A 17,924-nucleotide genomic window follows, 5' to 3' on the forward strand; every position below is an offset into this window, starting at 1 on the left:
CAGGGCTGGCTAGGGTTGGGGTCAGCTCTATGTCATCACTTTTAATAGGTTTTGCTCCAGCCTCTTCGGCTGCTTCTTCTCAGTTTCCCACGTAGGGTTCCCGCTTGCTATCCCCATATTCATACAGCACTCTTGGCAGCCATTCTGTATAGCACTCTACTGTACACATTTCTTTTATCTCTTTAAGGAATCTTAGCTTCTACCTACACATAGTTATGACTCTAATTTTGCTTGTATTTCTGACTGTGTGGAGGATAACTTCTCATGGTTGGTCCATAGATAGCTCAAAAGCTTCATGTCTCTACCTCACTTGTTTTGTTAATGGGTTTCCCTGGGTTTTCCACTACACATGCATCATCTTCTGTTCATGTCTACCTCGACCTCCCTCGTGCCTTCTCTTGCCTTCTCCCTTATTTCCTTTACCCCAACCCTCTTCTCCTCCCTAACGTTCCATTTCTCTTCTACTTTCATGTTTTCTGTTTGCTTTGGTTTGGGTTCCCACATTTGAGAGGAAGTATCTGACATCAGTCTCTCTTCTCATCTCACTTTCCAGGTGGTCATGACTCCTAATTTCCCATCTGCAGCTACCCCCTTAACCTTTACTTTACTGCTTTTAGCTAAGGGTCTTGTATAAATTGTGAGATAGGAGAGTATTTTTCTCATTTGAAAGAAAGGAAAAAAAGCCGGGCAGTGGTGGCGCACGCCTTTAATCCCAGCACTCGGGAGGCAGAGCCAGGCGGATCTTTGTGAGTTCAAGGCCAGCCTGGTCTACAGAGAGAGATCCAGGAAAGGTGCAAAGCTACACAGAGAAACCCTGTCTCGAAAAACCAAAAAAAAAAAAAAAAAAAAAAAGGAAAAGAAAGAGGTGAAACAGAGAGGGAGAAAGAACAGGAAGAGCTAAAAATGGAAACTGATGATGCATAATTCATATGCAGTAAATATAAATTTGCTATATGACAAACTACCATTTAAACACAAATTCATCTTTTTACAGAGTAGGCAATAGCTTTTCTTATAACTTACTGCAATGATTATTAAAATGATAATTATTTTTAACAAGTTATTTTGATATACACATATGATTTGAAAATTAATTTGTCCATCAAAATTAAGAAAAACCCGTCTCTACTTTTTATCTAAAAATGTCATTTTTCAAGTGAGTCAAATGTAAATTTCATTTCATTATTTCAGTAAGTGAAAAGTTTAAATAAATAATTAAATAATTAAATTGAGACTTTATGTCACAAATAGATCCAAAGTAATATTTAAAATAATGGTAAAATGTTGGAGATGGGAGCATTTTTAAAGAATTAGTACATAGCCACAGCCAAGGCATTATGCATTACCTTAGTAGTAAATGGCAAACATTTCAAGTGAAAATACCTTCTTAATTAGCATGGCGATCTCCTATGCTGCTTTACAGGGCATGAACACAGTTTACATGTAGCATGGCCTTTTATTTTACTCTCACTGGACAAACCATTACTAGTGTCTAGAAAAAGCCCAATCAGTACAAGCCCTGGCTGTAAAAGTTAACAGGGATGTTAGGCAGGAGAGGGGAACCACGCTACACTGAAGTCGTAATGACGAGCATGTTTAGGCTCAGGGCGTCCATCCATCCATTATGCATTTTGGATCAGTTTCTTGAGTGGATACTTGGGAAGCTGATCATTTCCATCGACGCAGCACAATGTATGAATGCCATTTGAGAAACTGACCCAGTCAGTGAAAGCAAACCAGAGGCTGACTGCTTTGCTTGACAAATGCTCCTTACACTTACCCCAGATGTTAACATTGTAGTTTTTCTCGGTTTTTCCAGCGACATTTGTTGCCTCACAGGTGTAACGACCGGTGTCTTGAACCTGAGCATCTTCAATCTGAAATAAAAAATAAAAGTCATGCTTGGGAACCAGCAATGTCTCCCCCACAACCTTTCCTTTTGGCCCTCCTCCCCCCTTTTTTTCTATTTTGAGACAAATTCTCACTCTGTAGCCCAGAGGAGCCTGGAAATCACTAGGCCATTATTCAAGAAGGTCTGAGAGTCACATCAATTTTCTCTCAGCCTCACAAGTGCTAAGAATAATTACTGGCATGAGCCACCACACTTTGCTTGAAAAATTGGGGTTGTATGTTAGTGCACATCATTGTCTCTTATTTTTATTTTTTATTCTGTACATTTCTAATCATATAGAAGTGGATAAATGAATGCCCATCACCCAGATTCAACATTTATCAAGACTTAAAAAAAATACTCACCTACACCACATTTTATTTTAACCCAGATTACACCAGTTGTTAAACAATACAAAGATCTTCTAAATAAAATTTAGATAAAAGAGCAAAAACAATAATCACAGTTTCTGATAGAGTCATTCAGCTTTTCAATGTATGATCCGTATATGTTCAGAAAGGAACTTAATATGCTTGTGATTGGTTTGTTACATGTGTTTCCTCTACACTGGCACTGTAACCTTCTTCAAGTCAAAAAATATGTTCAATTAGCCTCAATTATCCATTACCTAGTTCAGTAGTTAATAGGTAATTGAGTATCAGTAAAATATTTTCATGCGTGTATATGCAGCACGAATCAGTACTCATTCATCATAACTTTGTATTACTTAGCCTATAATATAAATTTTTGAAAATTTCTAGATTTATTTATTTATTTTGTGTGTAAGATAGTTTGTGTGTGCAAACCACATGTGTGCCTGGTATTAAAGGCCAGAAGAGAGTGTCTGATCCCCTGGAACTGAAGGTACACGGTTGTGAGGTACCATATGACTGCCTGGGATCCAAACCTAGATCCTTTGGAAGAGCAGCAAATGCTCTAAACCACCAAACCATCTCTATAAACCCCACACAAATCTTATACTGTGTTGAAGATATAAACAGATACAAGGCACTATATAATTCCTCATAGCATAGAAGAGTAAATTAATAAACAAGGCAAAATGACAATACAAGGTCAGAGATACTGCACACTGAACTGTTACTTGCATATAAACTTGCCACCAAAAGATTCTAAGGACTCAGAGGAAGTATGATGAGAGTTCCTCTGATTGGTGTGAGTGTTTGGCTTAGCCAGGGTACACATCTAATAAACATATCAATCAACTAAAGCAAGATCTGAGTTTGGTAGAATACTGAAGAGGTACTTAAAACCAAACCTTCTCATTGTATTGACAGAGAAATTTAAGTTCATTTCTTAGCTCTATGTGGCCAAAAATCACACAACAGATGACACACCTATTCATTTTTAGGACACACAATCAGTAAGCAAGGGCCTTATGTTACAGTTTGAATTATGTATGTCCCCCACAGGTTTACTCATGTTATGAATACTTGCTCTCCAGCTCATGACACTATTTTGAGAGGCTACGGAACCCGCAGAGGGGACAAAGCTGGTAGGCCACTAGGAACAAGCTTTGAAGGTGGAATCCAGGCTCTGGTTCCTCCCTCTCTCTCTGCTTCTGTATGTTGCTCTGAAGAGCCTCTGGCACATGTTCCTGCCAAATCTTCCTTCCTCACTACGATGAGGAAGATTGAGACCCTCTGAAGCCACAGTTTAAATAAATTGTTAATCCTGTAAACTGTTTCTGTGAGGTATTGTGGTCACAGTAACAGTAACACAGTAAATCACAAATACAGAGGTGGGCTCATTGTTGTGACTGAATGTGACCCCATGGGTCTTAGGTCTTTGGAACTGGAGTGTATGAGAAATTTGGCAGAGATTGGGGGTGTAGGCAGAGAAGCCTTGAATACTGTAAAAGTAAGTGCCATGAACAAGTCTCGTGAGATCTTTGAAGACCAGAATGCTAGAAGAAATGTAGATAGTGAAGACTGCACTTTTGCCATTCAAGATGGGAACAAGTGCTTTATTGGGAACTGGACTAGAGGCTATTTGTGTTACATTTGGGCAGATAATGTGTTTACATCTTGTTTATATTTTGACAATTTGAGTGAGGCCACATTCAAAAGGAATGGACTAATTAACTTGGCAAAAGAAATGCCAAGACAGCAGAGCATACAGGCTGGGGAATGGTTTAAAAATTTTATATTTATTTGCTGCTTTGAGGAGTGTGTGTGTGTGTGTGTGTGTGTGTGTGTGTGTGCACAAGTAGGTAAGAGAACAACTTGAGGGGGAGTTGGTTCTCTCCCTCCACTAAGTGAGTCCAGAGACTGGACTCAGGTTGTCAGGTTTGGTGGCATGTGCCTTACCTGCTGAGCCATATCACTGACACCTGTGGCATGGTAATTAATGGCTGCTCTTAGTCCAGTTTATGGTAAGAATTAGCAGCAAGAATTGGCACAGAAAGACATGAAAATGTGCATGCTAGCCCAGCAGTTCTCAACCTGTGGGTGGCAACCCTTTTGGGGGTCAGACAGCCCTTTAGCAGGGGATGCCTAAGGCCATCAGAAAACACAGATATTTACATTATGATTCATAACAGTAGCAAAATTACATTTAGTAGCAATGTATTTCCATTAGAATTTCCATAGAAAATTGAGGACAAAGTAGTTATCATTATCATTGTTAAACATATCAGTATCTTTAAAAAGAAACTAAGCAATTTGAACTGAGGTAATACAAACTGTGACTTGAGGTCATTTCAGAAATTAATAAGAATCCATAATCACAGGTGTAGTAGGAGTTTTCCTATGCTGGCAGCCACTCTTGAATAACCACTCAGAAACTTAATACTAATTGTAAAGGCTTGGTCAATAGCTCAGGCTCATTACTAGATAACTCTTACATTTTAAATTAACCCATTTTTTTTTAAATCTACGCTCTGCCATGTGGCTCATGGCTTGTTACCTCATTTTTTACATGTCCTGCTTCCTCTGCATCTGCTGGTGACTCCTCCGACCCCACTCTGCTGTATCCCATCATCCTTAGTTTCGTTGTCTGGCCTATATTTCCTGCCTGGCTACCAACCACTGAGAGAAATATATATTTACAGTGTACAGAAGGATTATTCCACAGCTCAAAGGCTTTAGTGTATAAAACTATAAACTCACTGGAAGATTTTCCTTCAGTATTTTACCCTCATAGAGTTTACCTGAGGAAGTGCTTTCCCAGGTTCAAGCCAGGCACTAAAAGGCTGCTGCAGCCATGGTCCAAGGTAGGGCTGGTTACTTCTTGGCAGAACTTGGAGTAGTCCATTCAGTTCTGGTTTTGCAGGTATGTAGAGGGTAAGAGTTATGTAGTCAAAAAAGCTTGCACTAAAGTTTTTGAGAAAAGACTGGGGGGTCAGACAATGTTTAGCAAGCTTAGAGTTTGTGTATAAGGCTCTTTCCTGGGTGCTGCATGAAGCTATGAGAGTGAAGCTGATATTACAATGGATACAGGATGTTGGAGATGCCAAGAGCATATGCTGAGGAAACCTGCAGGCAATGAATGGATCTAGCCCAATGGAGAGGCTGCAAATGATGAGGCCACAAGAGTGGGGTTTCCCAAGCTCATGTCATGGAACCATGTACTCCAAAGGTTTGACATGGAACTACAGGAGTTATTATTTTTTTCTCCTGAATTTTATTTTTATTTTTCCCATCTTTTCTTATTATACCTCCATTCTTCTCTTTTAGAATTAGACTGCTTATTCCTTGTCATAAATTGGAAGTATGTCACTTAAAAAAATGATGGAAGGCTCTCAGCCAAGAGATTGCATTCTCTTCAGAAGAGACTTTGGGCTTGGATTTTGAACAGTGTTGAAATTTAAGATTGGTGGGTTCTTGAAGTTAGACTAAATACAATTTGCACCATAAGATAGACATGAGCTTTGTGAGGTCAAGCTCTTTTTGTGAGTACATTTTCACCAGCTCCCAATGCCAGCATGGATGGCTGTGGAATCCTTGTCAGGATGTGTCTCTGTGACTCAGGATAAAGCAGTTGACTTTGAGTGTGCCCTTGAAGGTTATACCTGGCCCAGGTGGCTCAATTTCTCTTGGATTCTTCACAGCCTCAGTTATGCAATCCAGTGCCATCTACCACACCCTCTAATGTCATGATAGGACGAAATGGTTTAAAATGATATGCCTAGATCTTTTTTTTTCTGTTTTACTCAGGTTGTTCTGTCAAACTATGTAAATACAGAAAGGAAAAGGTAGCTAATACATTGTAGAGCTCACAAAAAAGGTTTTGGAGTGGGGAGGTTGGTAGATTGGAAAGCAGGGATGAACATTTAATGGAGTGCCTCGTGGACTCTTAGCAAATAAAATGCTAAAATTCCACTTTTTAGTTTAGTCAAATATGTGTGAGAAAAATGCTGGGTATGTTCTTAAGATGGTATTAACTAGCCAGTTAGGGTTGGGTTCTGTTGAATGTTTCACTGTATGGGTCTTCTCTCTACTCCTGCCAATGGGACTTGCACATCCCAGGGTGTCTGGCAGGGGTTCATGGAAGAGATCAGCAGATCTAAGGATTTATTCACTATTACCTAAATCAAGGAACACCTACATCTACTGAAATTTATGTTCCTATAAATGCCTCCCTCTGTCACTTAGCCACATCTAGGCTTTGAGATGTTGCCAGGTGCTTTCTAGAACACGAGACTCTGCCTCTGAGGGTGAGCTGTGCTTCCCCCTCCCCTCTGCATGTGTAGCTCACATGCGTTAGCCATCTTTGTTAGTGAGTCCAGTCTTTCTTTTCCTTTCTCCATTACCATTTCCATTATGACAAGGCCATGATTCCCCAACTTCCCAGCCCTTTTCTTTAGCATACACCCTTATGCTGTCCTGTTCATCCTTGTTCTTTCATCTTCCTTGGGAAATCTCTCTAGCTTGCTGCCTTTCCCACATGCAGACACTCATCACCCTCCTAAATAGTCTTGTCGTTAGCCATTCTCCTCAATCAGGAAGCCATATGTAGCTAGTCACAGAGGTTTCAAGATTATACACCCTGTCCTCTAATTCAATCCATGCCTCTTGGCAACTGGGCATATTGCTTGGCTCTTCTTTCATTTTTCTCAGTTGGGTTATTAGCAGAATTTTACAAGCCCACACTGGGGTTATGAACATTCAGACCCTTGGGTTCCTTCATGTTCAGTTCCCTTGGGCTTACTCCAATGACAGCACGATTTCACTCGGATGAACTTTCTGTCAACATTATTTCAAACATTCACTTTGTGAAGTGCTCCATCTCCTCCAATCTAACTCACTTGCTTTCCTTAATCAGGACTTTCGTTCCTCTCTGAGCTGTAAACCTAGGTTGTCTCCTAACATTCTTCCATGAAAGCATGCTGTGGGATGTCCTGTATGTTGTGAATGAATAAAACTCTGATTGGCCAGTAGCCAGGCAGGAAGGATAGGGTAGGCAGGACAAGGGAGAGAAGAATTCTGGGAGGTGGAAGGCTGAGGCAGAGAAACGTTGCCAGCCAGCCGCCATGACAAGCGACATGTAAGGTACCGGTAAACCATGAGCCACATGGCAACTTATACACTAATAGAAATGGGTTAATGTGTTTATTTTATAAGTGGGCTATCGGACTGCCGGGGCTTGGCGGGAGCCAGAGAGAAAACTCCAGCTACGCGAGCAGAGCCTCGCTTTTTGCTATCCCTCTCCAAATACTCTGTACCATCCACTTGGTCATCAACCCAAACTTATAGTAGTTCTGCATATCTGGGATGAAGTGACACTTAACTTCTCATGGATTTATGTAAGGTTACAAGAGTGTGAAAATATGAGATGTGTCCTAATTTTCGTAGCCTTATCCAGAGCACCTAAAATGGGTTGTTGCTGAATGGTTGAATATGTGAGGAACTCCTTAGAGTATTTTTATAACAGTTTTCTGAAGGTATGTTTTGGAGATTGCTTCTGGCTAAAGTATGGATGGATGACTAAATATTTAAATTGTATTAGCATAAAATGTAAAGCTACGACCAGCGCCATTAAATAAAGAGTTCCTAGAATTTTATTAGATGGCACTAGAACATTTGTAAGAGATCATCAAATATAACAGAAGCAACTCTGAAACCATGTGCTTGGGAACTTGAGATGAATCTACAGACTTACCTTTAGTACACTGCCATTTTCAGAGACACTGAGGCCTGGCTTCTTCAGCAAAGGGCGGCCATCCTTGAACCACATGAGAGTAGGTGGGGGAACAGCATCACTTTGACAAGTTAACTCCACAGCTTGGCTAATGAGAACAGAGACATTCTGTTCTTCTCCCATAATGTTGGGTGGAACTAAGCGAAAGATGAAGGTTTCTTCAGAATAAAACAGGCTAGCATACTATTATGTCCATTAATCATCCAGATACAAGACACACTGACGAACTCTATTTTTTTCCTTTTTCTTTTTGATAGAAGAGCACAATCATTCTTGTATGTGCTATTGGCTTTATTTTATTCAGAGTCAATGTTAAATTACTGATTAATATATTTGTGTGGACCAGAGATTCTACTCACCAACTTTTCATTTTAAAGAGCTTTTGTAATTCAAAGTTCTTGCCAGTTATATCTAACAGCTGCACAGAACTAGATGGCACTCCTCAGGTTTTTTTAAAACAACAAATAACCCATGAAATATTTTTGAAATAATAATGAATTAAAAGAAAATATTATTTCAATATTAATATGTATCTTCTGCAAAAGAAAGAAGTTTCACATTCATCAAGGCAACATCTTTCAAAGCATCAGGAAGGGAATGTAGAGATTGTCTTTCTAGCCCCCCCCCCCCCCCCCACACAGTGTGAAAATGTAAAATAGGTGATGGGTCAGGGTTTACACAAAATGCTACAGCTGGTGACAAAGCCGAGATTCTATGGATGTGTTGTCTAGAGTGCTCTTCTGTACCACACCAGCTTTCTACGGCTTGAAAGACTGTGCGGGGAAACGGACACAAAAGAGAAGAGGCTAAGTGGCCAGCTGTATGAACACTCATGATTATATGGAAGGAGGTGGTCTGCTGAAACTCCAATGGGATTCAGATCAGACGCTCCTGGCTCTCAGTCTTGTCAGATGCGGAAATGTGGTCTGACAGAAGCTGAAAGAATCCCCTTCCCCTGAGGGTGTGGAAAATAACCTTTCTCAGGTGGCTTAGGTGCAGCTTTGTCAAGAGTAGGCTCCTATCATATCCCATCAAGGACTCACTCAAGCCTATATACATCTACCTTCGGAAAAGGTAAATGACAAATGAAACCGAGTCCGCTACAGGAGGGCCACTCTGAAAGAGCGTGGGGGAGATTTCCTTGGCAAACTCTCACTAAACTCCTTGACAACTCTGGACTATATTTACAGTTGTTTTTTTGTTGTGGTTATTGTTTGGTTTTGATTTTGTGGTCACACGAAAAACTTGTCTGCCTGTATTTGGAATGGCGTCGAAAAGGGCTTTCCAAATGCTTTGGTAGAAATAAGATTGCGGTAGTAAGGAATGTTACTACAATCTAAAGGCTGCTGTTTCGGGGTCAATACTCCAGCATGTGGTAAAGTAATGATCAGTGTAGTAGACTGACTAGCAACATTCTGTGCCTGTAGTCATCAAAGTTCTCTGCTACCAGATTGCTTCAGAGGGAAAGAGTGAGGAAACAAGGGGCACATCTGTGGGTCATCTCTAGGTGTATGGCTTGAGTAAACCATGAATGAATGGACTATAAAGGAGAAAATACCTCACACAATGCATGGAACAGAGTAGGGGAGCATCTTTGCAGGGATCTGTGGCATCCCTGGTCACTGAGCACCACACCAGGTGTTGACGCATACTGAGCGTCAGGCAACTTCTGAGCACCAGAAGAGAGTGGGGTTGATTTTTATAAGTGACACACTAGGGTAAAGATGTATGGATAGTTTGTTCAAAATCAAGAATACTATGAAGTAGCAAATAGGCACATTTAGTGGCAATGTAGGGACCCATGAAAACAGACACATTCATAAGCTTTGGCACAGGAATCTATATACAGAGTGGCCAGTTCTACAGTTTGATCAAATTTTGAATTAAGTTTGGCCTTGTTGGATAACAATTATCACAACTATGTATGTTTGTCTTAGGTGTTCTGCAGAATTTCAGAAGGGCATGCTTTCTTTATGACTGTTTTAGACATCAAGGTATGCCAAGATGTAGAATGACAAATACCATCTTTGAACTGAGGCCAGTGAAGCCCCAGCATTATTCTGGGGGGTTATTCTGAGATGGAATCAAATACTACCCCCTTCTAGATCATCCAACTGCATTGTGAGTAGGAAAATTATAAATTTTATCTGAATTCATGTCTAGCTTAGTTTATATTTCTCAAACAGCCCACCACTCAAGAATATTGGCCTGATAACAAAATAGGTCTCTTGTATAATTAAAAGCAATGAAGCATGGTTTTGAGCAAAATACATAAAGAGAGCTTTTTCAATAGACATTTACTATAGTTAAATTATGTCTTCCTATTTGTTGAGCTGCTGGTTGTAGTCATGGTCTTCTGAATTTAAAGAATACCCTACACTATACACTATGTATACATTTGAATTAAAATTTTATTTCTGTGAGTGTGTGCCATGTGTTGTTATATGTATCTGGGGTATATGTATATGAGCACAGAAGCCAGAGCAGAATGTGAGCTGTCTCCATCACTCCCCTCTAATTCCCTGGAGACAAGGCCTCCCACTGACTTGAGCTCTCTGATTGGCTAGCCTCACTGGCCAATGAGCTCCTGGGAGCTAGCTCCCTGTTTCTAGCCCCCAACATTTGAATTATGGGCACATAAGACCATGCAGCTTTTTATATGGGTATCAGAGAGTTAAGCTCAACCTTTCATGTTTACACAAGTACTTTGATGCTCTGAATCATCTCCCCAGCCCCAATATCTTGGAATGTAAAAGGATTAAAATGAATCAAACTCAAACATAAAGCAGAAATAGAATTTGATTTGAACTCATTTAGCAAAATCATCATTTTTATCTATCTCTCCTGCTCGTCAACAATCTCCCTTAACACGTATTTCAGCACACAGCCAGCTTAGCTTACCATATACTCTGAGGTCAATGTCCCTCTGTTTCTCCCCAGCAGCGTTCACTGCCACGCAGGTGTACTTTCCTGTGTCACTCATCTGTGCACTGGTCAGAGCTAAGATGCGACCCCCAGAGAGAACCTACCAATGGAAACAAAGACAATTAACCAATACACCCATGAGAATAGTAGTGTATTCTTTTTATCATTTACACAAATGTTCATAGAAGAGAGCATGAAAAGCACACCTAAGAGAAGAGGGAATAAAAAGAGGTCATTCTCCAAGAATTTCTTGGATAAAATAGTTTAGACATCACAACAGTATTAACCAAAAAAAAAAAAAAAATTAGGCACATTCATTGTTATATTATCCCACAGATCTAGCAATTTCTTTTAATATTGACTTGAACTTCATGTCTTTCATGATCATCAATTCTGAACAACTGAATTTAAAAAAATAGAATGCCAAAATTATATTCTGTGTTGGGCAAGATAAGTTAGTTAAACTTTATATCAACACAAGCACCTATTAGAGGTATTTTGAGTTCAGCTTCAGATTATTGCAAGAATAAAATATTGTAACAAAACAAGTCATACAGAATTGTGGCTCCTCTGTGTATATTAAAGTGCTAGCCCATAGACTATTAAGTGTGCAATAGCATTAAGTCTAAAGCAAAGTATATATTTATCAATTAAATACTATTTTATTGCTTAAAAGCATCACTGACCATCTAAGCTATCAGAAAGGGGCTGAGAGACTTACTCAATGCACAGTTGGCACAAAACTTCCATTTGTAAAAAAAAATAAAAATACAGTATCTACAAAGGAGCATGAAACAAAAGCACAATAAAACTAGGAATGTCTGTGCAAAGGCTTCTGTGTTTCTAACTCAGAGCCAAGGGTGCTTCTGTGTTTTTAACTCAAAGTCAATGGACTGCTTTTAAAATTTTCAGAGACTCGGATTTCATTTCTCATAATATTTCCATTATGATTTTCTCTACTTCATTCTTTGATGTTTTTTATGGACACACACATGCCTCACTGATTCATTATTTCCAGACATTTAAACAAAACCCTACCAGAAATTTCTTGTGTTTTTTGTTGATGAGTATTCCGTATGCCAGGAATAGAAACAGGCATGGGCATGAAAGAACAGCTATCTAATGGGTTAAACTTAACACCCACCTGTGAGGGATGGGGACTTATATATATACATATATATGAGTTTAATATATATATATATGTACAGAAAATTGTGTGTGTCTATGACAGGCATTGTAGGTGCTTGTTCACACACTCTTTTTGAAAATAACATTTATTAACTCTTGTTCTCCAAATCTTGTCAACTGCTTCATGAGTCTGAGTAGCCTGTGTTGAACATGTTAGTCATAGAAAAGAAGATACCTGTATTCCATTAGCGAAGCTAGAGACAGGGCTCCCATCTTTCAACCAGGTCAGACTGGGGGCAGGGATGCCCCTGGCTTCACATTCCAACCTTGCTAGATTATTCACCACCACCTCCACCATGGAACTGCTACCTGAGATCGAAGGAGGCACTGAGAAGAAGGAAAAAAAAGATGTGTGTTGTCACCATGGGATAATGAAAACCGTAGGTGATCTCCATAATGATTTTTTTACAGATAAATTTCTTCCTTATTTGTTTTGGCTGAGTGTTTCACATCTTATCTGAGATCTAGTCACAGTAATCCTGCGAGGTACGTAGAGCAAGTATCAGTGTCACAGTTTGCCAGACAAACTCTGTGTGTGTGTGTTTGTGTGTGTGTGTGTGTGTGTGTGTGTGTGTGTACATGCACTCACATGCACATGTCATAGCACATATGTGGAGATCAAAGGACAGTTCAGGGGAGTTCTGTTCTTTCCTTCTACCTTGTTGAGTCAAGGTCTCTCTTGTTTCTGCCGGGCTGTGTACTCCATGCTAGATGGCTCTCGAGCTTCAGAGTGATCCTCCTATCTCTAACAGATAGATCCTCCTATCTCCTATGCCTATTTGGGCATAGGAGTGCTGAGATACCAAATGGGTGCTACCACATCAGGCTTTTTCACCCAAATTCAGGGGATTGGTTTTATCTGTTGAGCTATCTCACTGGCCCTGAATAAATTCTTAGTTATTGAGTTATTAATTCCCAGAAGTGTGTGTGTGTGTGTGTGTGTGTGTGTATGTGTGTGTGTGTGTGTACACGTACTTTTCTCCATTACATCCACTCCTGTATTCTAATTATCAATGCCCCTTAAAAAGTTTTCCTTGAACCAAAAAAAAAAAAAAAAAAAAAAAAAAAAAAGCCGGGCGGTGGTGGCGCACGCCTTTAATCCCAGCACTCGGGAGGCAGAGCCAGGCGGATCTCTGTGAGTTCCAGCCTGGGCTACCAAGTGAGTCCCAGAAAAGGCGCAAAGCTACACAGAGAAACCCTGTCTCGAAAAACCAAAAAAAAAAAAAAAAAGTTTTTCTTGAGATAATTACTTATACATAGTTCTTCAATACCCATGAGTGTTAGACTGATTAACAAAGATGGTGTTGCTATTAGCTGACAAAGACATCACTGGTTATTTCAACAAATAATCTAAAGTTGAAGTTCAACAGTATGTGAAAACTGGGCATTTTAATAGGTTTCAGGAATAAGAAAGTTTATCGAGGTCTTTAAGTAAAGATATCAACAGCATACTTCTGTTCACTATCACATTAGAATTTTATAGGAACATATGGTCATTATGCAGGAGTTGTTAACCCAAGATGAATCTGAGAGATGTAGCACTTACCATGAACTTGTAGGCTGTAAAACAATTCTGTAGCTCCAGCAGAGTTGATGGCTACACATTTATAGATGCCAGCATCTGAGATTTGAGTCTTTTCAATATCAAGAATCTGCCCTCTGTTCAAGAAGACTACACTTGTAGAACCCGAGAGTGGGTGGTTGTCTTTGTACCATGTAATAACTGAAGGGTGAAGGGGAGAGTAAAATTTTTCTTTCAAAAGTCAATCTATTAAGTTGGATCTGAAATAAATATACTAAGATGTCTCTAACTAAAAATGCTTTATTCTTATTGTTTGAGTTTAATTGGCTTACATATCTCTTGACGGTTGATTTTTAAGAGAAGATAATCCTAAGAAATTCTGCACTGCTGAGTCCAATCAATGAGTTCAGGAATTGAACCAATGAAAGACATTTTCTACATCGTTTCTAATATGTCAACATGGCTTGATGGTAAAATTTTTAGCTTATTCTATTTTTGTTATTGTGCATTTCCCACAAAATTGTTGACATGTTAAATCAAAACCATCTATCATGTATAATATTGGATTCAATGATTTTACATTGTCACCAGTTCACAAAAATAGCCTACCAGTGATAGGGAGAAACAGAAAAAAGTGACAGGGTCACTAGAATGATTATGATTAAGAATCAGCTTAGTTCATCCAACTCCATTAATATTCTTTTAAAAATTTACAGTATCTTTTTCAAAATACATGGACATAAAATACAATGATAAGTTTTGTGACCACAATATAGACAGGGTGATCAAGGAATTTAGAAGTTTCTACATTAAGTAGAAAGATTCTTCCATTCAGTTAAAAGCTATTGAAAAATTTTAAAATATCATCTCCCTAATGAGACCACCACATGAAATGTATGCTATTACTTTCCTCTGTTACAAATTGATACATTATACCCATACCGACTTTTCTACTCTCAGAAATGTTAAATGTTAATCAGTTGCAAAGAGACAAAGCAAACATACCAGGAACAGGATTGCCTGCTGCTCTACACTCCAGCTGAATGGGGTTATTCACCACCACTGTCTCATTCAGCATCTTTCCTGCATCGTCCAGGCTGGGAGGTTCTGCAAGGCCCAAGCATACAATGAGCTCACACGAACATGATATTTAAACTGAAATTGTTATCTAGGTGAAAATTATATGTTTCTCTCTTCCTCATATAATTGGTGCCATTTGGAACAAAAGTAAAGTATACTATTAAAGAGAACTGAAAAACAGATAAAAGATTGTATAGATTTCTGAGTCATCTCTTTCTCTGTGACCAGGCAGGAAAATAGATTCCTAGTGTAGTAAAAGAAAATGGAGAGGATCAGAGAGTTTGCTGTGAGGTTATGTCTCCTAGGAATGTCAGAAAGCTATATCCATAAAGTCTCACCAACATGACTGCCTACACATGAGATGAACACCAACAACAGACATGCTGAAGTGGACAGAAGAAAGCCCACAAGGCCTTAGCCCTACACAAAGAACTATAGGCAACTAAGAAATGCCCGGAGTAGGGAAATAGTCTTCTCCAGGGCAGAGAACACCAACTGGTTATCCAGTACCAAATGGTCAGCCCTGAAAAACATACATACAAGAAACATTACACAGACTGAAAAGGCTATATTTAGAAATATTTATGCATATGCATATACATACATGCATGTAACAACAATTAATGAAAAGAAAAACAGGACATGAATTTGAAAGAGAACAGGAGGGTATATAAGAGGGTTTCGAGGGAGGGAAGGGAGAAACGATGTAATTATATTATAATCCCAAACGTAAAAGAAAAAGAAACAAAGTTAAAAGCATAATTTTTAAATTCAGTTCACCTGACTGAACTAAGGATGAAATACCTTCATAATTAGGTAATTTGCCCATATGAATTCTCCCAGTGAAAGAATGAATGTGCCTGAAAATATCCAACTTTATTTTGTGCAAGACTTTCCTAATCCATTTTTTAAAAATTAGAATTATTTCTGTGGGCTAATAAAGGGTTTTTCTTCTTTATATAAATTTAAAATGAAAAAGAACCTTCCAACTTTAGACAATAACTATTAATGCTGCTGTTGTTATTTTGTATTCATGGAAAACAGGAATTTGCAAAAACAACTTGGAACATCAGTGTGATATCCCAATAATATCTCAAGGGGTGTGGGAAGAGTGCCAGGGTAAGAATCTTATGATCTCTTCTTACTCAGAGATGAAACTGAAGATATAAATTGGCATTCAAAGTTTGTAGAAATGGTGTGTTTTACATATTAGAATACAATGATGGAGGTAAAATCCAACAAAGAAATAAATCAAGATTGCAAATTTCAGTTAAGTGGTTTTTAATTAATTAAAATAAATTTTTGTCGTTGTTTTGTTTTTCAAGACAGGGTGTAGCCCTTGCTGTCTTGGAAATCGCTCTGTAGATTACGCTAGCCTTGAACTCAGAGATCCAACTGTCTCTGCCTCCCAGAGGCTGGGATTAAAGACATGCACCACCACTGCTCAGCTTTATCTTTTTTATTTTTAAAAATTAGGTTTTTAGCCAAGTGGTGGTAGCCTATGCCTTTAATCCCAGCACTCGGGAGGCAGAGCAAGGTGGATCTCTGTGAGTTCGAGGCCAGCCTGAGCTACAGAGTGAGTTCCAGGAAAGATGCAAAGCTACACAAAGAAACCCTGTCTCAAAAAAAAAAATAGGTTTTTAAATTATTTCTTTTGAGTTAAAAGTACTTTTCAATTTAATCCAGGTGAACGAAACACACACACACACACACACACACACACACACACACACACACACACACACACATACTTCTCAAAAAGCATTAACATAAAAAGTTGGATGGAGATAGGCCCAGACAACAACTGGACATTAATATATAACAAATCAGTAGGTAAACAAAAAAATCATTAAGCATGATAAAGCAACTTGCTTCATATTCATCAAAGTGTTATAATTCATGAACAAAATCATTCATAACTACAATGTTTTATGGGTTGAACAAATACAAAATTAAAAAGAACACTTAGAAATCAATTGTATAGTGAAATAAAATAAAGTTATAGAGGACTACAAAAATCAGATTACCCATGCAGATTTATTCATTTGTGCACACAGCTAAAGCTACCGAAGAGCAGCCATTGTTGGCAAACGCCTCTAGCTCAGTGAGCCACAAAATAGTGGTCAGGATGAGCACATTTGATGGAGTTACAATGAAAGGAACAGGCATCAATACCAAAATCATTAAACTCTATACATGAGATAAAACCCCATTAAAGATAAAATCAAGACAAACTTAATATGTTTAGAAAGAAACACAATCAGAAAGAGGTCAACCGGTACTGGAAGCTGCTGCTGTTACCATAGCAGGGTATCACATAGGCAAACTCTTCCGTCCTAATTAATACATCTCCAAAAATATGTTACAAGGGAAATAAATGTTCTAAGTTTTCAACTCAACATACCTAGGAAAAGACCAGCACAGTAAACTAAGAGGCTAGGAATAAAGCTTCTTAGTTTAGTATAATTAATTTATCACAACAAAGCAAAAAGCAGAGACTACCACCAAAGAAAAGCAAGAATTTGAGAGACAAGAAGATTCAAGGTTGTTATTTGATAAGGTGATAATAAAGTTTGTGATCAGAGGTAGAGTTCTCTGTGAGGCAGACGTCTGTTTTTCTGGAGGTCAAAACTCACCCTAGAACTCATTTTTTTCACTCCCATACTTCCTTGTGCATTCCTGTAGTTCAGTGTTTTAACCCTTCCTGTTTAGCTTTGTGGGTTTTCCTGTTTGGTTCACTGAGTTCTCATTACCAACCCAGAGTTTAAGAATGAACAAAGCTCTAAACATGGCTGCCAGAGCTACCTGACTTTTCCAACTGTGAAAAGAATAATAGCCAGGGCATGGCACATTCCTCACCACACTCACTAAAACACTTGCTTAAAGCCTTCTGGACCGAAGTGCTGGGTGACGGCTTTGACAGTCACAGCTGCTACAATAAAACTATGGTGGGAATCAGAAGCACCGGGGCTGTGGAGTGGTCTGGCTAATTCTCACATCAATAGAGAGCTCATGAAGAAAAAGACTGAATTTCAGCAAGAATGGGAGAGGACGGTCTTGGCAAATCCATTCCTCAATTAGAGAAATAATAACATTGGAAAAGTTACCAAAAATCAGCCTTTTCAGCATTCAAAAAACGAACCCAAGTTGTGGAACCAC

At 38.9% G+C, this 17,924-nt stretch overlaps 1 protein-coding gene across 3 annotated transcripts in view; it reads right to left on the reverse strand.

Moving 5' to 3' along the window:
- Positions 1 to 17,924, reverse strand: part of Hmcn1 (hemicentin 1) — a 442,580-nt gene that overhangs the window by 136,623 nt on the left and 288,033 nt on the right. For all 3 annotated transcript variants that reach the window (XM_052737150.1, XM_052737149.1, XM_052737151.1), the window contains 6 exons: positions 14,691 to 14,792; positions 13,710 to 13,886; positions 12,339 to 12,490; positions 10,952 to 11,075; positions 8,012 to 8,187; positions 1,781 to 1,877 (listed from right to left, as the gene is read on the reverse strand). In XM_052737150.1, coding sequence (XP_052593110.1) covers positions 1,781 to 1,877; positions 8,012 to 8,187; positions 10,952 to 11,075; positions 12,339 to 12,490; positions 13,710 to 13,886; positions 14,691 to 14,792 — 828 coding nt within the window. The remainder of the gene's footprint in view (positions 1 to 1,780; positions 1,878 to 8,011; positions 8,188 to 10,951; positions 11,076 to 12,338; positions 12,491 to 13,709; positions 13,887 to 14,690; positions 14,793 to 17,924) is intronic.

Source organism: Peromyscus californicus, unplaced genomic scaffold (genome assembly GCF_007827085.1).
Source record: "Peromyscus californicus insignis strain IS unplaced genomic scaffold, ASM782708v3 Scaffold_14__1_contigs__length_90479793_seg_2, whole genome shotgun sequence".
Taxonomy (NCBI): Eukaryota; Metazoa; Chordata; class Mammalia; order Rodentia; family Cricetidae; genus Peromyscus; species Peromyscus californicus.